Source organism: Lissotriton helveticus, chromosome 1_1 (genome assembly GCF_964261635.1).
Source record: "Lissotriton helveticus chromosome 1_1, aLisHel1.1, whole genome shotgun sequence".
NCBI lineage: Eukaryota > Metazoa > Chordata > Amphibia > Caudata > Salamandridae > Lissotriton > Lissotriton helveticus.
In genome coordinates this window covers 138385059-138409390 of record NC_136057.1, presented here as the reverse complement: position 1 = coordinate 138409390, position 24332 = coordinate 138385059, and the positions used below count along the sequence as shown (strand labels likewise).

General features: G+C 47.0%; 1 protein-coding gene across 2 annotated transcripts in view; it reads right to left on the bottom strand.

Annotated features, from left to right (window-relative positions):
* LOC144771821 (aldehyde dehydrogenase family 3 member B1-like) overlaps positions 1 to 24332 on the bottom strand; it is a 295143-nt gene that overhangs the window by 128825 nt on the left and 141986 nt on the right. For both annotated transcript variants that reach the window (XM_078656114.1, XM_078656156.1), the window contains one exon: positions 15943 to 16053. In XM_078656114.1, coding sequence (XP_078512240.1) covers positions 15943 to 16053 — 111 coding nt within the window. The remainder of the gene's footprint in view (positions 1 to 15942; positions 16054 to 24332) is intronic.

The following is a 24332-nucleotide window of genomic DNA, read 5'->3' as shown; positions in this document are numbered from 1 at the left end:
TTTTTTGGGTGATAAGGAAAGAGAAACTTGTTTAGAGGACGTTTTTTGCATCGACGGTGATCCTGAAGGTAATGCCGTCTGTGATACACGCTTAGTTGAGACAGATATCTTCATGGATTGGATAGAAGAATATTTATCTTTCTTATGGTTTTTCTCCTCAGTAGGAAATGGAAGCTTTCCTTTTTGTGCGGTGCCTTCCTCTTCATGACGAGATCTTTTTGATGTCTTCTTCTTGGAAACGTCAGGAGATTCAAGAGATCTCTCTCTCCTTTTAGGTGTTTCCTGTGAAGCCAGTGAGGTAGAGCTCTCCTCATCCTCAGAGACAACATCAGATTTTGACTTAAATTCTTGTAGCCAAATCAATAATCTACCCTCCCTATCCTTGAGGGTTTTTGTAGAGAAGGTTCAACAGATTTTGCAGTCTTTTACCTTGTGTTGAGGGTAAAGGCAGTCAATGCAGCTCTTATGTGGATCCTTAGCATGCATCCTTTTTTCCACATGATCCACACGACCTGATGAGACCTTTCTTTGAAGATTCCGACATATTTGGAAAGAAAACTGCTAGAAAACTGGATAGCCAGAGAAAAACTGAGTAGAACTTGGTATATCATAAAAAAAAATGGGCTGTGAGGTGAGTAACCAAACAAGACAGATACCCAAGGATGAAGAAGCCAGGAGAAGCACGGAACCACCAAAGGTTAGTAGCTAGGGATCCCCAGGCGCCCGAGTGCAAAAGTGTTACTCAGGATCAAACGTCCATGGGATATTACGGGGAAAGTTGCGATTGGTATTACACTGTTTCAGGACCCTTCTCAAATGGATCCTGAGGAAACAAGTAAGATCAAGGAAGGTCAGTGAGACACCCCACCTGTGGATACCCAAGGAACCAGGATACCTACACCAGGAAGCCCAGGTGCATAGGTGCGAAATGGTGTTGGAACCACTTGTTCATTTCAATAGAGGGTTTTCAAAGACTGGTGGCCACAGCGTCTCGTGGACCAGGTTGGTGGAACTCAAACGCGGATTCCAGATGAGAGGTGCCTGAAAGTAGAGGGGACAGAGTCTAAACCACCCGTAGGTGTCCAGGAGGAGCAAGAGCTAATGTCACCCCTTGTAGGAGGTACTTCCTGCAGCACAAAGTTCTTGATGAAGCAGCTTTGGAGCCCAGGCATTGATGCAGGAGCACTGGAGTCATCCACAAGCTGTGCTACAACGGACGAAGAATGGAGGAGGGTCAGTTGCCGGTAGGACCACAAACAAGCCTTGGTAAACACGACAGTCGGATTGCAGAAAAAAATGCTTGGTTGCAAACAAGGGTAAGTCGAGCCGGCCCTCAGGAGACAGCAAAGCTAGCAGGAATTGATGGAGACCTAGGAGGACCCTCTGGCAGCAGGCACAGGGAGTTGTGAGGAGGCATCAGCAGCACAGAGAAGATGGATGCCTGTGTTGCAGGAGATGCAGGGTGGATGATACTCTTGGAGCTGTGCGATCCTTGAGGCTGGGGTTTCTTGGAGCTTGAAGATCTTCAGTCAGCCTTATCAACGGCAGACAGACACAGTGCACAGGGATGCAGTTCAGATCAGCTGGAGAGGGATTGCAGTCTCCCAAGTTGCATGGAGGACTGGTCCTCCACCTGTGTTGTAGAGCTGGGAGGTGTCTGTGGGACAGCAGGGTCAGCAAGCCGGTCATCGACTTTGAGGTGCCTGCAGGTGAAGGAAAGTGGCTCCTTCATTCCAAAAGAGATTCCTTCCCACTTGGATGCATGCAGAGACGTGGCAGACTTGAGTGATGCATGACCATGGAGTTGCAGAAACTTTGAAGATCACGGAGATAAAGTTGCAGTAGGAGTCTTTCTACCAGGAGCAGTCTTGTCTTGGGTTCAGGCTCGATCCAGCAGCAGAGTTCCAGTGTCCAACAGCAGAAGTGTCTTCAGACTGGTCTTGACTAATCCTGACAAAGTCCAGGACGAATCTATCGACCCACCCTCAGAGGAGCCCTTAAGTAGCCCTAAAAGAGGGAAGGACACCTTCTGCAGTGACCTACCTCTCAGAGGGGGTCAGGGACGCTATGCTGAGGACTTAATCAGTCAAATGCTCCGGGGGGCCAGGATTCAAGATGGCAGAATCTAGCAGCCACCTGGAGGAGCTCTGGGTGCCTCCAAGGGGAGGAGCTGGATGGGGGGGGGGGGTTTATTCCCCTGTCCTTTGTGTAGTTCCACACCAATGGCTCCTGTACTGGTGGACACTGGTTTATGCAAGGAGGGCATCAAATGTGCCCTTCAATGCAGTCTGGAGGTGCTCGCTGCTCTACAGGAAATATGTTCTGCCTTCCCCTGCCCACGTTTAGCTCATCAGCAGGGGGGCAGGATAGTGTCTGGGGGCGGCAGCAGCATGAGCAGGCAGGCATACCCTGCAAGGCAACACAGGTAGGTATAGGGGGTCCTCTAAGGAGCCCCGTCAGTACATGGTATCATGCAACTAGCACTGGAATAGGTGCAGTTTCATGATTCCAACATGTTTGATACCAAACATAACCTGGTTCGGAAAAGCCATTATATAGTTGGATATCTCGAGATGCCAGTGTCCACTACATACCTTAAAATGGCTTCCCCGCAATTACAAAGCCCAGCAAATGGAGTCTGAAGTTTGTAGGAGTACCTCTGCTCATGCACAAGGTACCCACACACTTAGAACCATGCCACCTGCCTGTGAATGCACCATTTCAAGCATGCTGCAATGGCAGACCTGCAGACAGAGTATGCATGGGCTCCAATGGGTGGCATATTACATGTTGCAGCCCATGGGAGACCCCTGGCGTACCAATGCCCTTGTTAGCTAAGTACCATATACTGTATACTTACAGGGGTACACCAGTATACCAATTGTGGGGTGTACAAAGTACAAAAAATTGGTTTCCCCAGCACACGCTAATGTCAACACCGGTTAAAAGATAACATTAACCATACCGACGAAACAGCCCTGAGGAAGTCGCAGCCACCTGCCATTGGCGATGAAACACATTGTTGAGATCTGTTATTTATGTAATACATGTTGACATTAGCGTGTGCTGGGGAAATATATATATGTATGGCAAGACCCGAGGTATCAGAGCACTTTACATGAGAAGGACAGATAACAAGCAATTCTTAAGTAAACAAATAGGCTAAAAGTTGTTGCCATGAGGAGAAAATTGTCAGGACAAACAGTTAACATGAAAAACAGTAATACATTGGCAAAGGAACAAAAAGAAGGGTAATTTACGTGGGACAGTATACACTTTTATACATTGACAGAGACACGAAGTACAGTTCCATTTTAGAAGCGGGGGAGAGCAAGAATTCAGGGCAGTTAAGTGGGTAAGAAATAAGTAGAGTGGTGTAGGATGGGAGGGGACAAAATTTAGGGGAAGGCAGGTAACAAATTAGAGGGAGATTAAGGAGGAGCTAGGGGTATGGGTCGGAACTGGGTGGGGAGTTGGTTAGAGTAGAGAGTAAATCAAGGATAGAGATGGAGGGGAGGAGAGAAGAGTCGGGCAGAAAGGAAGTAGAAGAGTTGTCAGGGGGGATTGGACAAAGGGTCAGCTGTGAGGTTAAGGGCCCCAGTATTTGGTGAGAAGGTGGGATTTAAGGTCTTTTTTAAAGCTGAGGTAAGAGGGGTTGCAGCGTAGGTCTCTGGGGAGGGCATTCCAGATGATCGGGGCATTTCCGAAGAAGGAGCGAGATTTGACAGGGGGGGACGAGGAGAAGAGCATTTGAGCTTCTCAACTGACGGGAGCAGCCCGCTTTTTTGAGTTTTTGGAGAGGTTTAATGGAGTTTGTTGATGAAGGGCTTTAGGTGTTATGCAAGCAGTCTTGTATGCGGATCTTCCTTCAACCGGTAGCCAATTTAGGGCCTTGAGGGCTGGGGAGATATGGTTGAAACATTTACAGCCAGTGATTAGCCTGGTGGGCGAGTTGAGCACAGATCTGAGGGGGACAAGGTGTGTTTTGGGGGTTCCAGTGAGGATAGCGTTACCATAGTCAATTTTCAAGAGGACTAGGGATTGGACGACCCATTTAAAGTGGTCGGAAGGAATGAAGGGTTTGAGTTTTTTGAGATGGCAGAGAGTAAAGAGAGCTCCTTTTGCCGAGTTTTTGATGTAGTTATTAAGAGTGAGTTTGTTGTCGATATTGAAGCCAAGTGATTTTGCTGAGTTAGATAAGGAGAGCGAGCAGTTAAGGGCATTGAGGTCAGAGAGCCAGTCTTGGATGGGGAGCTTGTTGGTTTTGGGCGAGAAGAGAATGATTTCAGTTTTATTAGGGTTAAGTTTGAGGTGGTTGGAGAAGAAGGGGAGAGGGGTTTGCCTAACGGCTAAGGCGCTCGACCTCGGACCTGGGGATCTGGGTTCGAGTCTCGGTAACGACGCCAAAAACCCCCTGTGATTCTGGGCAAATCACTTAATCTCCCCGTGCCTAAAAATGAAAGTGTGTCCTCATGTAACGTAACTGGTGCTATGTAAAGCGCTCTGATAACTGATTCGGTTCGGTTCTAGTACGTGCTATATAAAACTCTGCAAAAAAAAAACAAAACAGGATTGGATCTTACTCAGTGTGTTGTTTAGGTGAATAATATCGGCATGGGATTTGATCTTGTAGTACAGTTGGGTGTCGTATGCATAGAGTTAGTAGTTAATTCCTGCTTGTTTCAGAATAAGGGTAAGGGGTTTCATAAAGACGTTGAAGAAGGAGGGAGAGCGAATGGAGCCCTGGGGGATGCCTAGGGAGAACGGAGTGGAGTTGGAGAGGCGGTCCTTGATTTTGATTTGTTCTGTTCTGTGTTGGAGATAGGAGGAGAACCATTCGGGTACAAGACCATTGATGCCAAAGCGTGCTTGAAGTGAGTTAAGTAGGGAAGAGTGGTTAACTGTATCGAAGGCAGCAGAGAGGTCGAGAAGAATGAGTAGGGAGGACTCACCATTGTCAAGGAGCATGGGGAGGTCATCAACAATATTTAGCATGGCAGTTTCTGTGCTGCATCCTTTTCTGAAACCGGATTGTAATGAATATAGTAGGTTAAAATTGTAGCTGTGGTTGTCAAGTTGTCGGAGAGCACATTTTTCCAGGACTTTAGAAAGAAGTGGGAGGTTCGATATGGGGAGAAAGCTGTTAGGGTCTTTAGGGTCAGCAGATGGGTTTGTGAGGATGGGGGTGATTTGACTGAGCTGGAGAGAGTCGGGGACACTCCTCGTAGCAAAGGAGGCGGTAATGATAGAGGTCCAGTAAGGGGCAATGATGTGTTTGAGATCTTGGACAAGGCTGGAAGGGAGAGGGTCATTGGAGTGTGAAATCGGCTTAAGTTTGGACATGATGTTGAGGACTTCTTGTTCCATTACAGGATGAAAATTTTGCCAGAAGGCATTATTTTTCAATGGTATGTTGGAGGGGTTGGATTCAGGAGAGATTGAAATGAGACGGTGAGTTGGGGGTTGGGGTGAGAGGGCGGGATCAGCAAGAGCAGTGGGTCTAAGAAGACAACAACGACAGGTTGGAGGGAGGGCGAGTCAAAGGTTGGAACAAAGGATTGCTCAATTTTGGTGATTTTATCCGAGAGGAAGTTAGCAATTTCTTCACATCTCTCAGTTGAGGGGGAGAGGATGATGTTTGTTTTCTTACAATATTAAACCCTTCTCTGGGCCTATTATTGGCACAATCAAGTTGTGATCGAAAGAAGATGGCCTTTTACTTGAATGTGCTTCTTGTATTTCGATGTAGTGGATCTGAGGAGGGCTAGATGGGAGGGAGAGGGGTGTTATCTCCATGTTCTTTCAGTTAGTCTAAGAGACCGTCTTTCATTGTTTAGGTCGGTGTTAAACCAAGATTTGGAAGGGATGTTTCCTTGTTTTTTTAGTTTAAGAGGGGCTAATTGGTCCAACACACCCTTGACGGTCTTGTTGAAATGTTCAGTGAGCTTGTTGGTGTTGTGGGAGAGAGGGGTGAGAAGGAGTTGGGCTTGGAGATTAGATTCCAGTACATCGATGGGGATTTGACTAAGATTTCTGTTCCATTTTGAGTGTTTGGTGCATTTTAAAGGGGGAGAGGGGGATTTGTTCCAATCTTAAAAAGAATGAGGTGATGGTCAGACCAGTCGGTGGGGGTGATTTTGGAAAGGGAGTTAAGGTCGTTGTTAGAAATGATGGCGTCAAGATTGGCTCCTTTGATGTGGGTTGAATGTTGACATAGTTGTTTGAGGTCGTTAACCTCTGGGAGGTTGGTAAGATGCAAGACTGTGGGATCCTCAACATTGTTCCAATGAATGTTAAAATCTCCTAGGAAGATATTTATTGAGTCAGAAAGAGAGGATTGTGTAATGAAGTTGGATAGTTCTGCGGCAAAGAGAAGAGGTTGACCCAGGGGGTGGTAGATGTTATGTAGTCGGATGGGGGTGCGCCCTGTGTTGTGAGTTCGGCGCCAAGATTTTCAAAGGTTGGGTGGTCAGAGTCTTTTAAAAGGGAGAGATGGAGATCTATTTATAGATTATAGATAAACCGCCACCTTGTCTCTTGGGCCTGTCTTTTCTAAGGATAGAGAAGCTGGGTGAAATGAGTAGGTCCAGAAAAGACATTGAGTGATTGTTGAGCCAGGTTTCTATATATATATATATATACACACACACAGATATATGTATACATACACACACACACATACATATATATTTATTTTAACTGAAAAAAGCAAAGGTTACAGGGACGTTATACTTAGGTTCAGATTTTACATGCGCAAAACCATCAAAATAGCAGCTATAGTTATCTCAAGTAACTACAACTCATGCCCTAAGGTAACTACAACTCACCCCTGCAAAACGCATTTTTCTCATCAATAATTTCACTGCAAATGTTGCAGTGATATTAACAGTTATGTCATGGAAGATGTCATGACTGATGTAATAGGTGGGGTACTTAGCAGGCCCCGTGGCCAAATCCCCGCATGCAGCCAACCCCACACTGTGCACGGTCTTTGGCCGTGCACAGAGTGGGGTTGGCCACAAGGCCTGGTCTCTGGTTCTTAACCTGTGTTCTGGGTCTGGAAAGCCTACTCGGTGGGATATGCAATTCCTTAAAAAAATAAGTAATATTATCAGATTAATAAGGTGTCTATAAATCAGGATGCAAAATCCAGGTTGAAAATTATAAAAAAAATTGTAATCGTGAATGAAAATGAAATAGGAGGCTAAAATTGAGATGTAGTTAAGCAAACAGTATATAGGGGCTGATTACGATGGCAGTCGAACTTATGTCCGACTGCCATCGTATCGGGGATGGGAGCGCCCGACCAGCTGTCGGCGGTCAAGCACCCCGCATTACAATGCGACTACCTTCGGGCGGTTGCAAAGTGTATTTTTTGTATTGCGGTGTGTGCTGCTGGCTGCAGCACATGCCGCAATCCAACAAGAGCACATTGTGCATATGCCTGCACTATGTGGCAGGCACCATGCGGTGCCCCCCAAAACTCAACACTGAGGGCTAGGGGGACCCTCTACGGGAACCCAATGTACCTTTATGCCAGCCTTTTCATGGCAGGTAACCTGCCATGAAACGGCTGGCGGGGAGGGACATCATAATCCCTACGGTGTGCCTTGCAGGCACTGCCTACATTTTAGGGATCGGAGTGCCCTCCGACGGGATCCGTGGAGGTCAGTTTCTCCGACTGCCACCCCTCCGCCCACCATTCTAATGTGGCAGGTGGAAAACATACTTACAATGGTGTTGAGACTGCCACAGACAGGCTGTCGGTGGCGGTGTCACCGTTATCGTAATCAGGCACATAGTTTGGACAGTGTGTGGCATCAATTGATTGATTTTTGTTTTTAAAACTACAACTTTTCCATTGAATTACATTTTTCAGTGTATTTTTGTTGGTCGGGTAATCGAAAATGCATGGGCCGGGGTCCTTAGCTTCCAATAATGACTTGGTGGAGGTCCCCGGATTCCAATAATGATTCAGTATGGGTACCTGGGTTCCAGCAGTGATAAGTGGGGGTCCACAGAAGTCGAAAGGTTAAGAGCCACTGGCGTATGGAATCCAACAAACATTACCTTGGGCTGGGACCGAATGCTCCGATGGATGGAGAAGAGTTTTACATGCATAAAAGGCACCAAGACAAGTTTCCAATCAATCAATCAGGGGTTTGTAAGAACGCTACTCACCTGTGAGGGTCTCAAGGCGCTGGGGGGTGGGTAGGGAGCTCCATTCAGTTGAAGAGCCAGGTCTTGAGTGTCTTCCTGAAGATGTTCAGGGAGGGGGCACGTCTGATGTTGGTCGGGATCTTGTGCCAGGTTTTGTCCGTGATGTAGGAGAAGGCTCTTCCCCCTGTTCTGACGGTAACTCTCTTCTCAACGGGGAGCCAGTGGAGGTTACGCAAGTGTTGGGTGATGTGTTCGTGTCGAAGGATACCGAGGACGAGTCTGGCTGTGGTGTTCCCAGAGATCCTACTGATAAAAGATCTTAATTCTGACATCCTGATGTTCCCCTCACTGGTCTACAGAACTCGTGATGACTCTTTACCTCAACAGAAGTACGAAGTCTGGACAGTTGCTTGCCAAGTCAACATAGTAGCAAAATACTTAGACATGCCGTGCTCGCACTCCTTCAAACTGACCAAAGAATAGAGCGGGCTAAATCCCTTATCCTATATTGATCAGAATACCGTAACATAGTTTATACCAACAGTTCCCAAACTTTTTCACACCACAACCCACTTTTTTAGTACAACAAACTTTCTTGACCCACTTACCTTTAATGGACAAGAGGCAGACGATTTTTGAAAGTAACTAAAGCATTGTGTGGTAATGCACTGCCAGTTACAGACAGCACATTTTCCACTGAGGTGGCCGCTAAACTTGCACAGACTTATAGTTTGCCAAGTTTCTAGACCTCAGAACCAGATAGCCAGAATATGCCTTAACTTCCATAAGTGGAACCACATCAGCCCCACACGTAAAGCCCACCACAAGATCCCTTTAGATGCTAGAATTCAATTCAAGGCCATGTACACCAGTCACGATGCGTAGCGGACGAAGGTCCTGCATACCTGTAGAACTGACACCACACTAGATCCCCACTGAGGATCTGTCCATTACCTCAACCAATGCTCCTTCAAGAGGATGAAACATGATGGCGAGTCCCTAGGAATTTACAGATCAAGACTCTGAAATATGCTTCATTCCAGCCTAAGAGATTAATTTAGCCCCTTGAATTTCACAAAACTCCTAAAACCTGTTCATGGTTGTCTTGATTTTAGATCAACGTGAAACATGAGTGGTGTTGCAAAAAATCAAACGTAGATGCTCATTCTAACTAAATAACATCTTCACACTCCCAAAAAAATATATAACTCTAACATTAAATGAAACCCCAAATACATAGATGAAGGAGAACTAAGCTTCTGCGTTGTGAAACCTGCAATATCCATATAAATAAACTTGAAACTGTAAATTCATCCCCAAACCGGGGTGAAAAGAAGCCAGGAGATAGTAAAACATGGCAAAAAGCTATGCGAAGGGTCCTGACCTTTTGTAGAACTTCTGGAGTCAAAATCCAGGCAATATAAAGAAAGTATGCACGGTTCTCAACATGGCTGTTCTGTAAATGAAAATTAAGTAAAATACTACTTGTGAGAACAGCAGTAAATTACTTTGCTCTTATGAAGTAGGATCTAGTTTAACACAGAAGTGATATCTTCTGATAACACGAGGTAATATATTATACTATTTATCTGTCAACTGACTGTTTACAAGCAGCTGAAACGGTGTGAATAACTCCATATTTATCAAGCTATTTGTATTCTAATTTCTTTCCATTGCTTTGTCCTCACTGCAAATTTACCGCCTTTGCAGAAGGAAAGAGGAGATGTTGTTGCTTTGACTTCTCTGCAAGTTTACAGCTGCTACTGAAGGAAAGCTAAGTCATCGTTTTGTCTTCTCTGCAAGTTTACAGCCACTGCTGAAGGAAAGAGAAGTAATTGCTTTGTATTTACAGCAAGTTTGCAGCCACTATTGAAGGAAAGAGAAGTCATTGCTTTGTCTTCACTGCAAGTTTACAGCCACTGATGAAGGAAAGAGAAGTCATTGCGTTGTCTTCACTGCAAGTTTACAGCCACTGCTGAAGGAAAGAGAAGTCATTGCTTTGTCTTCACTGCAAGTTTACAGCCACTGATGAAGGAAAGAGAAGTCATTGCTTTGTCTTTACAGCAAGTTTACAGCCACTGCTGAAGGAAAGAGAAGTCTTTGCTTTGTCTTCTCTGCAAGCTTACAGCCACCGATGAGGAAAGAGAAGTCAATGCTTTGTCTTTACAGCAAGTTTACAGCCACTGATGTAGGAAAGAGAAGTCATTGCTTTATCTTTACAGCAAGTTTACAGCCACTGCTGAAGGAAAGAGAATTCATTGCTTTGTCTTCTCTGCAAGTTTACGGCCACTACTGAAGGAAAGAGAAGTCCTTGCTTTGTCTTCTCTGCAAGTTTACGGCCGCTACTGAAGGAAAGAGAGGTCATTGCTTTGTCTTCACTGAAAATTTACAGCCACTAATGAAGGAAAGAGAAGTCATTACTTTGTCTTAACTGCAAGTTTACAGCCACTGCTGAAGGAAAGAGAAGTCATTGCTTTGTCTTCTCTGCAAGTTTACGGCCGCTACTGAAGGAAAGAGAAGTAATTGCTTTGTCTGAACTGCAAATTTACAGCCACTGATGAAGGAAAGAGAAGTCATTGCTTTGTCTTAACTACACGTTTACAGCTGCTACTGAAGGAAACAGAAGTCATTGCTTTGTCTTCACTACAAGTGTACAGCTGTTTCTGAAGGAAAGAGAAGTCATTGCTTTGTCTTCACTGCAAGTTTACCACCTCTGCAGAAGGAAAGAGGAGAGGTTGTTGCTTTGTCTTCTCTGCAAGTTTACAGCCACAGCTGATTGAAAGAGAAGTCATTGCTTTGTCTTTACAGCAAGTTTGCAGCCGCTAATAAAGGAAAGAGAAGTCATTGCTTTGTCTTCACTGCAAGTTTGCAGCCGCTACTGAAGGAAAGAGAAGTCATTGATTTGTCTTCACTGCAAGTTTGCAGCCACTAATGAAGGAAAGAGAAGTCATTGCTTTGTCTTCACTGCAAGTTTGCAGCCGCTAATGAAGGAAAGAGAAGTCATTGCTTTGTCTTCACTGCAAGTTTGCAGCCGCTAATGAAGGAAAGAAAAGTCATTGCTTTGTCTTCACTGCAAGTATACAACTGCTACTGAAGGAAAGAGAAGTCATTGCTTTGTCTTCTCTGGAAGTTTACAGCTGCTACTGAAGGAAAGAGAAGTCTTTGCTTTGTATTTGCTGCAAGATTACGGCTGCTGTTGAAGGAAAGTGAAGTAATTTTGCTGTAAGTATAGAGTAGCTTCTCAAGAAATAGAGGGTTTGGCATTACAGCAAGAGCTGCTGACTTTTGGAACTGGGCAATGAAGTTCGAGTCTTGGCTCAAAAACCTGTGATTCTGGGCAAAGAAATCACTTAATCTCCCGGTACCTAAAAACAAATGATGAATATGACCATATGTAATGTAACGGGTGCTCACGTAAAGCGCTCCAAAACCTTTGGGTCGAGTTTGTGCTATATAAAACTACAAAAAAAGTAATTGCTTTGCCTGTTTCCAAGCGTACAGAGACTGCTCACAGAAAGAGGAGGCGTCAATGATTGTGTTTTCTGGAAGCTGAAACCTACCGCTGAAGTATGATTTCTCCCTCACTTACTAAGTCAATTCCTCTGCATGTCACCAAGACAACCACGCAAGGAGCAAAGCCGCCTCTTCTTGACACTGTCCCAACATGGGAAGCACCATTTATCAAAAATAGCTGAAAGAATATCAGCTTTGTGAAAAAGTCAGAAAATCAACCCCACTTCAAAATGGGATGGAATGCCTAAGAGTGTTGCGTAAAGCAAAAATACCACTTCAAAAAATGTCTCTCTAATGTAGGAGGATGAAAGCAAAAAGCTCTAGTATTCAAGGAAAATGAACTGAGAGCTAATTGACAATGCACTTGATTATAGGACTCAACAGCAGACTGGTGTCTGAAAGTTACTGTATCAAATGCCTTTTTAGTGCAACTGTACACCTATCTAACTCAATTATCTTTTTCTACACTTTTAAAATAAAAAATAAAAAGACCTATTCCTGCCTGTTCCTTATTAAAATGTGTGTTTCATTTTCCTGTAGTTAATAAAGAATTCCTTTAAGGATTTTGTTTACAATTATTTTGGAAATAAACATCCATGAACACTACTGTATGTCGTTAAATCACACCTCGTGCCTTACTGACGCATACCATGTATCTTCTTATCTAATCGTTATTACCTGTACTAGGCTGTTATGTGTTAGGCCTATCAATACCGAACTGCTTTTGTGCCCACAACTGCATAGAATTCAGGATATATATAATACTGCTCGTCTAATCTTGGTTTTCCTTTTTAGGTTTTGCCTGCTGCGCATGCGCTAAAAAACCTTACGAGTCTTATGTGGGATCGATGACCCGCCCCCGGCTCCCATTGGCTAGCTCCATAAATGGAGGCTAGCCATTGGGAGCCGGATCTGTCCGTCAAGGCTGGACCAGATTCGGGGGCGTTCCCACGGTTTTTTCCCTGGGCGTGGTTCCGTTCGTCTTGGAGGCGGTCGGAGAGTTCTCCCCTGGAGGTTGCTTCTTCGCAAGTTGATACTTCCTTGTTGTCCTCTATCTATTTCCACGCGGTAGCAGCCGGGTTCTCTGGTGTTTCACATTCACTACTGATGAGAAGATGGCGGCGGAGCGCGGTTACAACTTCTCTCTGACCACTTTCAGGTAAGCACAGTGAGGCTGCAGCCGGTGTCGTGGGCATGGGGGAGAGTAAGTGGGCAGCTTACCTGCGCCTTATCTATACAGCTAACGCTGCTGCGCTGAGACATGTACTAACAGTTTGAAGCCTCGTCCGGGATACTGCAGAGTCACGACCCATTCCAACCTTCTTGCCATCACCGATCCTCGGAGGATAATAGAAACTTTCTACGTGCCAGGGACGGATTAGCCGTTGATGAGAGCACTGGGGCCACGTCTTTGCTCACAATTGTTGTTCCGCAACTGAAGACTGATATCACCTAAGAGCAGTGGCATTGTGTCTGTCAACTGGGGTACCAGGTTTCCTGTCTACCTATTCGTTTACACATTTTGGTGTACTTATGTTTTGCCTGTTTCCCACAGCATATTAATGTATTGAATTTGGCTTCAAGTTTAATCATACTTTATTGAAACAATCCATTTAATCAACGCGAGAACAGTGTAGTGCAACTGTAATTAAAATTAATACAATCACTAAAAAGGCATACAAACTCCATTGGTGGCACAATTCCTAAAATGATTTACGCCTCGTGGGGGTTGGGGAGATATGTTAAATGCAAATAGTTAAAAAACGAAAAACCCAGCTGTATTGACCGCATGCAAAAAGAGACATAGATGACTTCATGGCTGACCCAGACAGTTCATAAGTAGATGTAAACTGTATTTAGGATAATACCTAAGGGCACAATAGCATATAGCATGACTGTGCAATCAAATGTCTGAGAAAGTATCCAGCTGTTGTGCAACAATCTGCAAAAACAGCCAAGTTAGATCGTAAATGCAGGTCTTAACGCAAATGTCTGCAGTCTTTTCAAACCAAAAATGCATGGGGATTTCCTATTGTTTTTCCCCGGGTGGCAGAGCGGGACCAGTTTGTAAAGTGGTGTGTGCTGTAAGTGATCTTGGGGAATATTTGTCAATAGCAGGGGTGAGCGTGATCCTAGTTTGAATGAATGAGGATTTCAAGAGTGCACAGCCTCCTTAGCAGAGGTGTCCCTGTGCTAGCGGAGAGCGGTGTTGTGGGCCAACTATTCATGCCTGAAGAGCCAGTTTTTAGGTTTTGCCTGGTCCCTTGCTCCCTCTTTCTCCCTTGCTCCCTCTAGCTCCCTCTCTCTCTGTCTTGCTCGCTCTAGCTCCCTCTAGCTCCTTCTCTCTCTATCTTACTCCCTCTAGCTCCCTCTCTGTCTAGCTCCCTCTCTCTCTGTTTTACTCCCTCTAGCTAAAACGGTCTACTTTTCTCTGTCTTACTCTCTCTAGCTCCTTCTCTCTCTGTCTTACTCCCTCTAGCTCCCTCTCTCTCGGTCTTTCTCACTCTAGCTCTCTCTCTCTCTGTCTTACTCCCTCTAGCTTCCTCTCTCTTTGTTACTCCCTCTTGCTCCCTCTTTCTCTGTCTTGCTCTCTCTAGCTCTCTGTCTTACTCTCTATAGCACCCTCTCTGTCTTGCTCCCTCTCTGTCTTGCTCCCTCTAGCTCCCTCTCTGTCTTGCTCTTTCTAGCTCCCTCTCTCTGTGTCTTGCTCCGTCTAGCTCCCTCTCTCTCTGTCTTACTCCCTCTAGCTCCTTCTCTATCCGTCTTAATCCCTCTAGCTCCCTCTCTCTGTCTTGCTCCCTCTAGCTCCTCTCTCTCCCTTGCTCCCTCTAGCTCCCTCTCTCTCTGTCTTGCTCGTTCTAGCTACTTCTCTCTCTATCTTACTCCCTCTAGCTCCCTCTGTCTCCTTCTCTCTGTCTTACTCTCTCTAGCTCCTTCTCTCTCTGTCTTACTCCCTCTAGCTCCCTCTCTCTCTGTCTTACTCCCTCTAGCTCCCTCTCTCTCTGTCCTTCTCACTCTAGCTCTCTCTCTCTCTGTCTTACTCCCTCTAGCTTCCTCTCTTTGTTACTCCCTCTTGCTCCCTCTCTCTCTGTCTTGCTCTCTCTAGCTCCCTTTCTGTCTTACTCTTTATAGCTCCCTCTCTATATGTCTTGCTCCCTCTCTTGCTCCCTCTCTGTCTTGCTCTTTCTAGCTCCCTCTCTCTGTGTCTTGCTCCGTCTAGCTCCCTCTCTCTCTGTCTTACTCCCTCTAGCTCCTTCTCTCAGTCTTAATCCCTCTAGCTCCCTCTCTCTGTCTTGCTCCCTCTAGCTCCCTCTCTCTCCCTTGCTCTTTCTAGCTCCCTCTCTCTCCGTCTTGCTCGCTCTAGCTCCCTCTAGCTCCTTCTCTCTCTATCTTACTCCCTCTAGCTCCCTCTCTCTGTCTAGCTCCCTCTCTCTCTGTTTTACTCCCTCTAGCTCCCTCTGTCTCCTTCTCTCTCTGTCTTACTCTCTCTAGCTCCTTCTCTCTCTGTCTTACTCCCTCTAGCTCCCTCTCTCTTTCTCACTCTAGCTCTCTCTCTCTCTATGTGTATGTATAGCTCTGTGTACATATATCTGTGTGTGTGTGTATAAGTGCAAATGCAATAAGTCTCACATTTGCAAAAAATAAAGCTATTTACTACTAAACAACACCATTTATTTATCTGTTTACTCAAAAAAACATAGATGAAAATTTTAACATTTACAATGCCAATAGCTCTAACATTGTCAAAGGCAAAACCATTGCATTGTAAATGCTTGTTTCCTTCTCCTCTTTCTCTTTTCTTTCAATCATCTTCTCTTTCTTCTTTCATAACTGATCACTTGGGTTAGCCTCTTGATACTCTCATAGGAGTAATAACCTTATTGTATGCTTTTTTACACGTTATATTTTTGCTTTACATATATGATATGCTAACCCTGATACAGTTTTACTCTTTGTATCTTTCTTATGGAAATCAATAAAGTATTTTGAAAAAAATAATATTAATTGTACTGGGACCTCACAGCTAGGTGGAGATATTCCACTGTTATTGATATTAATTAATATCCCCTGGTTGAGAAAGTATACAGCATGGGGACGGTTTATATTTCATACTCACATTTCTTGTGCACAATATCTGCACTGTTAGTAATATCAGGGTCAACACACTCCTGACTGTCACTTAGTGGTTTAAAGGTAAAGACGCTTCAGGAAGAGGGCAGACCTTTCAATTCTTTCTGCTTCAATAACACATGTGCATCAAAGACATACCCAGTTTTTTGTCACATATTCATCTTTCATCCAGGTCTTCAGGTTGTTGATGGCCAAGTTGATTTCAATGTGTATTAAACTGGTCTCCCCCACTTCCACCTCGAATGCAGGCTACGCGGGCAAAACCCATGGAAGAAGGGGAAAAGAATAAGACAAAATTAGTGGGTGTGTGGTCAAGGAATGGGGTGAAAAAGGAGAAAGGGAAGAAACAGGACAAGGTGAAGGTTGAAAAGGCTGAGAATAAGGACAGTGGGGAGAAGGGTGACTCAATGGCAAAAAACAGCAAAAGATAACAAAGTAAAATGCAATTGAAATGCAGTGGAGGTGAAGTGTAAACATAGGTAGAGCAGAGCATGTTGAAAAGCGAGAGAGAGAAAACATTGATGGGGAGAAGAGGACAATGACATATTAACTTTGAGGGTATTATACCAACTCTTCAGTAAACTATACCTACCTGGAGTGATGCTGTAATTTCAGCTGAAAAGGAATCCTCTCAGTGTTTGAGACAAGCAGGTGACTTACAAGCTGCGTTAGTAAAACAGCAATTGAGTAACCCTGCCGGCCAATCCACTGGTTATCGCAGGAGGCCGAACTTGACCTGCGATGAATAGAACGACATTGGTGCAAACACTACGCAGTGATTACATTATGTCAAAAGTAAAGTCTGGTTCACCATTAGAACCCTGTCCTCCAGCAAGTTTATAATAACAGTCTACTGCAATTAAAAATCCCTTTTCAGCTTACTAAATAGGTCCTTAGCCTAGGGTGTAGGACCAGACTCATTTAAAAGCACAATGGTAATTTATTATTAAAAAAGCAGGGAAAATATCCCACTGTGCTACAAAAAAAAGTATAGGCCAATATCCTTGCCCCCTTACCAGGCCACAACCATACATGCCTATGTAACCCAAGAAATTTGCAAGCACCAGCAGCCTTCTGATTTTCTTCACCCCTTCAGGTTGGCTTCTGCCCCAATGCATAGCACGGAATCTGTAATCTTATCATTAGTGGATGGCTTGAGATGGGACGATGACTGGGGATCAGTCTCTGCCTTGGTGCTGCTCAATCTGTCAGCTGCCTCTGACTCGGCTGACCATCAGATTCTGGTCGACCGTGTGGAAAATGCTGGGGCTCCATTCACAGAATGAACTGAGGACTCAATCCTAAACTTAATACTATTTTGGTATTCACAAAATGCACTTACTACTTTTGGTATTCACAGAAGTTAGGATTCTGTAGTAGGGGATCTTTGTGTATAGTCATAATCTAGTGAATAGTCCCGCCCATGTGCGTGGACCCCGGAGCAATCAAAAAATAATCTCTTAAAGTGTCGCAAAATGCAGACTGCACAGACACTTAAGAGAGAATTAAAGACAGATAATGCAGCCTATATCCACAGGCTACACTGTCCAGTACTTCAACTAGAAATTCCACCAAAAATCCACAAACAGCAAAGCCTGTCCAGATTTCCCTTGCTTTAACAGCAAAATCCCTCTGGAATGATAGAGAGGAAGACATGGACAGACAAGCCCCATAGGCTGCCATTATGTGGCTCAGAACAGGATACTGTGCCTTTAAGAGAACTTTCCAGAACTTCACAGTATCCCAGAATGCACTGCAGGTCCCTTTTACTTTCAGTTCTTTTTTCCGGCTCCTGCAAGCAGGACCCTGGAGCATTGAGCTCTCCCTTTTCAAGGGTTTATTGGTGATTTTTTCACTTTTTCAAAGTTATTTGAGTGCTTATCTTGAAGTACTTTGCTGTTTTCTTCCTGTTTGTCTTTGGGTGCACTCTTTATTGTCGAATATCCCTGCATTATTCGACAAATGCCCTGAGTGCTCCAGGAAGAAGGCCAAGTCTGACCCACACGAGGTGTGTATCATCTGCCTTCCTTCATCCCATGTCCCAGAGGAGTGTGACATCTGCCAGGGTTTCTCTAGCAGGACCCTGAGGGATAGGATGAAGATCAGGCTTCAGGGCCTTGAAGACAGAAGACGAAAGGCACAAGGTGGGTCTGGACGGGCTTCATCTGCCCATGCTGAGGCCTCTGGGGGGCTCCCCAGGGGCAGGAAGACCAGCAAACGTCCCCATTCTCCGTCGGCGTCGATTGCACCGACCACAACATCGAGAGGGATGACTGCAGTCTGTTCCCCGTCTCCCCAGGGCTCTGGGTCAAGACGACGTCGACGTTCGGCGTCGAGGGACCTGAACAGGGCACCGTCGAAGTCTCCAGTGACGATTTCGTCGTCGTCTTCGTCATCGTCGTCGTCGAGTATTCGACGTAGAGAGGTCCGGCGTCGGCGCTCGCCATCGAGGCAACACCGCCGTTCGCCGTCGGCGAAGAGGAGAAGGTCGTTGTCGAGGGGATCCTTGACGTCGAGGAGAAGGTCGCCGTCGAGGCGAAGGTCGCCGTCGAGGCGTAGACGGTCGCCGTCGAGGCATAGATGGTCGACGTCGAGGCATAAGAGGTCGCCGTCGAGGCGAAGAAGGTCGACGCCGTCGAAGAGGCGAAGCTTGCCGTCGAGAGCCGATGCTCGCCGTCTGGTCGCCGTTCTTCGGCGCCGGGAAGGCACGGAAGGAGTTCTGGCGCCAGGAGTCGATCTGGCAGGCGTCAAGGGCCTATGGAGGACTCTCCAAAGTCCCAGCCTAGTAGGGAGGGCGGTTCACCGGGCACGGTGTACTCTGTTGTGTATACCCCTGCTAGGCCGAAGACAGTTACTCCATCCCCTCCTCCGTTACCGAGAGGACAGCCTCCGCGGGCTCCCACCCCGCCTCCACTTCCGGCTCCTCCGCAGCCTCAACCGCAACCCCAGTTGCCGGCTGACAAGCCTCCTCCGATTCCTCCGAGGAACGGGTCGTTACCACGATTTCCTACTCCTCCTAAGGGGACCTCTCGGCCGAGGGCTCCATCCAAGCCAAAGTCTCCCGTCCCGGTGGAACCGGCAGGGCGACCGAAGCCAAGGAAGTCGCGATCCCATTCCGGACGGAGAGGGAGGTCGCGCAGTCGTCACAGATCCTCTACGATGTCAAGGCGGCGCCACAGGAGGCGCGGATCGCGGTCCCGCACGGATTCCTCCAGGACCAGGTCATTCTCCCCGACCTTATCAGACTCCCCGGGGACGAGGGTGTCTCCCGTGGATGATATCAGCACGTTCCAGGATGTTCTCTTGAGGGGTGCTGCGAAATTGGGAATCACGGTGACGGCTCCAACACCTACGACGGCCGTGATTTTTGAGACAATTCACAACAAGCATTTGTCTCGCCCTCTACTACCGCTCGTGCCAGGATTGGTAGAGCCAGCGGAGGAGCTGTTCCTTACGCCTGCAACGACGAAGGCCGCTCTGTCCGTCTTCTAAAGAAGTACAGGGCCCCGGATTCCGACCCAACTTTTCTGAGGATTGACCCAGTTCCGGACTCCGTTATAGTGACGGCTGCCAGGAAGCAACATTCTACCTCTCCGTCATCTACCGTGCCTCCCGATAAGGAGAGCCGATGAATTGACTCAAATGGCAGGAAGGCCTGTGGGACGGCCTCTACGTCTATGAAGGCAGCTAGCGATGCAGCTCTACTAGGGCCGTATGATCGTGCCCTGTGGGAATCTCTCCAGCAATTCGCGAATCTCCTGCCACGAGATAGGAGGGAGGATTTCCTAGAGATCCAGAAGGAGGGGATGCTGGTCTCGAACCAGGTCATCAGCGCGGCCGCTGATGGCTCTCTGTTGGCGGCTCATGGATATTGTCATGGGACCAACCAGCGACGCCATGCCTGGCTCAGGCTCACATCACTCAAGCAGGAGGCCCAGCAGCGAGTGGCGAATCTGCCCTTCTCGGGGGAGACCCTTTTCGGGAAACACGCAGATGATGAGATGGCCCGCATGAAGGCGGAGGCCGAGACTCTGACGGCTGTGGGCTTGGAGAAGCCCAAAGAAAAGAAAACCTACCGCCCCGTTCCAAAGACGGTTTGGGGCACAGGGCAGAGGGCAAGGACAGGCTTCGGGACAGCAGCAGCAACATCAGCAGCAGTTCCGGAGGCCCTTCCAAAAGCGCCAGAAGGGTAGAGGAGGTCAGCAGTCCTCTACAGCGATCAAGGGCGCGGCCGGGTCTCGACCCTGAGCTGTTACTTCCCCTACATCCGTTACCCGCTCCGGTGGGGGGAAGCGTTCGATTTTTTCTGGCAGAGTGGAGAAAAATTACTCATGACAAGTGGGTGCTGAATATTGTTTGCAATGGATACAGTCTTCGGTTCACCAGCCCGCCTCCATCAATTCCTCCGGTCAGCTCGCAGTTTCAGCTGCGCGAGCTCCTGGCGGAGGCCGATATCCTGTTAAGGAAAAGGGCAATAGAAGACATACCTCTGTCTCAAAGAGGAAGAGGTCTGTACTCCTGGTTCTTCCTGGTTCGCAAAAAGGACAAGAACGAGTTCAGGCCCATTCTGGATTTGCGACAAGCAAACAAGTGGATTCGCAGAGAAAAGTTTCGCCTGCTGTCTTTGCATCAGATTTATCCTCAGCTGCAACGGGGAGACTGGCTGTGTGCCATAGACCTACAGGATGCATACTTCCATGTGCCCATTGCACACAAACACAGGAAGTTCCTGCGATTCCAAGTCGGCGCCAATCATTATCAGTACACAGTACTGCCAATTCGGGCTGAAGTCTGCGCCCAGGACATTCTCGAAGTGCATGGCAGTGGTAGCCGCACACCTGAGGAAGAACAAGGTGTTTGTCTACCCTTACCTGGACGATTGGTTGATCAAGGCCTCATCCTTCTCGGAAGCTCAAGCGCACTTCCGGGAGACGTGCGTTCTCTTGAACAAGCTGGGGTTGTACATCAACATGTCCAAGTCTGTCCCGACTCCGGTCCAGTGCATCCAGTACTTGGGAGCCACCATCAATACGCTGTCAGCAAGCGTGTCTCCTTTGGAGGAGCGACGATTATCACTCCTTCGGAAGGCTCAGGCTCTTATGACCACTCCATCTACAACAGTGAGGACGGTGTCTTCTCTACTGGGATCGATGGCCTCTTGTATCTTCCTTAGGCCTCACGCACGGCTGCACAAGAGACCTTTGCAGGAGTGCTTGGAGGATCAGTGGGATCAGAGAAGAGGATCTTGGGTCGACAAGATACAACTGTCTCTGCATGCTCTTCAGTCTCTGAAGTGGTGGTGTTCGACGGGGAATCTCCTGAGAGGGGTTCCCTTCCACAAGGACATTCCCACGCAGACTATCGTGACAGGTGCGTCTCTCCACGGCTGGGGGGCGCACTCCGGAGACTTACAGATTCAAGTGACTTGGTCCCAGACGGAGTCCACGTACCACATCAATTTCCTGGAACTCAGAGCTGTTCACTTGGCCTTTCTTCCGGCCTTCCAGACCAACTCTCTGCTTGTGCAAACGGACAATACGACCACGATGTATTACCTCAACAAGCAGGGGGACTCGAGATCGCGCACCCTGTCGCAGGAGGCGCACGCGATCTGGCACTGGCTTCTGGCCAGAGGACTGACGATAACGGCTACCCATCTACCAGGTGTGCAGAATCTTCAGGCAGACACACTGAGCAGACTGATTCAGGAAAACCACGAATGGGTCATAAACGACGAAGTACTAGGAGAAGTCTTCGCAAGGTGGGGGACTCCAGATGTAGATCTGTTCGCCACCGCCGATGCCGAGACTTCGCCTCCAGGTACTACAAGCCAGGGACGCTGGGGAATGCGTTATGGATCAACTGGTCGAACAGCTTTCTGCACGCTTTTCCACCCATTCCCCTGATTCCGACGGTTCTCAACAAGCTGTCCCAGTCCAGGGCGCGGATGATACTGATTGCCCCGGAATGGCCCAGACAGTGGTGGTTCATGGACCTGCTTCACCGGTCTCTCCTTCCTCACATGCGGCTGCCGTGCAGGCCGGACCTTCTCACGAAGTTCGGGGGACAGATGTTGCACCCCAACCTCTCGTCTTTGAGTTTGGCGGCATGGCTCCTGAGATAGTGCAATATGGCCATCTGAATCTCCCAGAAGATTGCATGGACATACTGAAGGAGGCTAAGCGACCTTCCACTAGGGCTTCTTATGCTTACAAGTGGAAGAGGTTTTGCATCTGGTGCAAGTCCAAGAACTATGACCCGACGACATGTAAGATAGATGTCATCCTTCCATATCTTCTACATCTGGCGCAGTCTGGCCTTAATGTCCATTCCATTAAGGTTCATCTGGCTGCATTGACTGCCTACAGGAAATGCCCTTCACAGACTTCCTTCATTCAGATCCCTGTGATCAAAGACTTTTTGGAAGGCTTGAAGAAAGTGTTCCCTCCTGTCCGGCTTCCTTCGCCTTCATGGGAATTGAATGTGGTGCTGTCCAGATTGAAGAAGGAGCGTTTTGAACCTATTCATAAGGCTTCGTTGCAGCACCTGCCCTGGAAGGCGACGTTCCTCGTGGCCATTACATCGGCCCGCAGGGTGAGTGAAATTCATGCGTTGTGTTGCCAAGAACCTTATACTGTATTTCATGCTGCTAAGGTTGTTATGCGTACTCACCCTAAATTTCTTCCTAAAGTTATATCTGACTTTCATGTTAACCAGACCATAACTTTACCTACGTTTTTTCAGAATCCTTCCTCTCCAGCGGAAAGGTCCCTGCATTCCCTGGAGGTCAGGAGGGTGTTGAAATTTTATCTGGATAAAACCAAGGATATTCGTAGGTCAGACCAATTGTTTATCAATTATGGATCAGTCAGGACAGGTCTTGCTACCTCTAAACAGCCCATTTCTAGGTAGATTGTGTCCTGTATACAGTTGTGTTACCAAAAAGCTGGTAAGACCTTAGGGGGTAAACCTAAGGCTCATTCCACCAGGGGCAAAGCTGCCACGACTGCTTTGCTCCGTAATGTTCCAATTGCAGAAATCTGCAAGGCGGCCACTTGGAAGTCGGTCCATACCTTTGCTAAGCATTACTGCCTGGACACTGATGCCAGGGCAGATGCTCAGGTTGGGCAGGCTTCGCTGCGAAATCTGTTCGCACAGTAGTGGTGTTATTTCTCTTTTCTCCACCGCCGCTTTGGTGTGGGGATGGGCTTGCCATTCTATTCACTAGATTATGACTATACACAGAGATCCTCTACTACAGAAGGAGTAGTTTCTGTCCTGTAACTCCAGTTCTGTAGTAGGGGTATCTCTGTTATAGTCATAAGCGCCCGCCCTACTCCCCGGTGGAGAGAGATATTCATGTAAGGAATGCTACAGGTCTGGCGTGTTACGCCTTCAAAAAGAACTGAAAGTAAAAGGGACCTGCAGTGCATTCTGGGATACTGTGAAGTTCTGGAAAGTTCTCTTAAAAGCACAGTATCCTGTTCTGAGCCACATAATGGCAGCCTATGGGGCTTGTCTGTCCATGTCTTCCTCTCTATCATTCCAGAGGGGTTTTGCTGTTAAAGCAAGGGAAATCTGGACAGGCTTTGCTGTTTGTGGATTTTTGGTGGAATTTCTAGTTAAAGTACTGGACAGTGTAGCCTGCAGATATAGGCTGCATTATCTGTCTTTAATTCTCTCTTAAGTGTCTGTGCAGTTCTGCATTTTTCGACACTTTAAGAGATTATTTTTTGATAGCTCCGGGGTCCACACACATGGGCGGGACTATTCACCAGATTATGACTATAACAGAGATACCCCTACTACAGAACTGGAGTTACAGGACAGAAACTACTCCTTTTGTCTTAAGTTTGTCTTAAGACAAACTTAAGACAGACTTAAGACAAAATCCTAACTTAAGTCTGTCTTAAGTCTGTCTTAAGTCTCCCTTAAGACAAACTTAAGACAAAATCCTAACTTCTGTGAATACCAAAAGTAGTAAGTTCATTCTGTGAATGCCAAAAGTAGTAAGTGCATTCTGTGAATACCAAAATAGTAGTAAGTTTAGGATTGAGTCTTAAGTACATTCTGTGAATTGGGCCCGGAGTGAACATCATCCTCCACTTGTACTGAGACCCCTCCTCGCCATGCTTGGCCTGAGCCACATTAGTGAGCACCTTGGGGACTCTTCCTTTTGCACTTGGACACCTTCTAACGCTGTGTAAGCTAGAGATTCATTAGTGGCTGCCTTGTGCACCTCTCCCTTGTGCTCCGACCCATCCTCACCTTGTAAGTACAGTTGCCTGCCCTTATTAAGGGAGGCCTTGTGGACACCTCTGTGTACCTAACCCCTCCTCTTTATGTAAATCCCGTGCCACCGCCTTATTATTGCTAACCTCGTGCACCCACCCCCTGTACTCAGATCCCTCTCATCTTGTGTGATTCTGTACCAAAACCTCAGTAAGGGCTGACTTGGGCACCTTCTTCTCACCATGTGTAAGTCCTAGACCAGTGCCTCGTTAATTGCTGTGCACATCCCTCTCTGT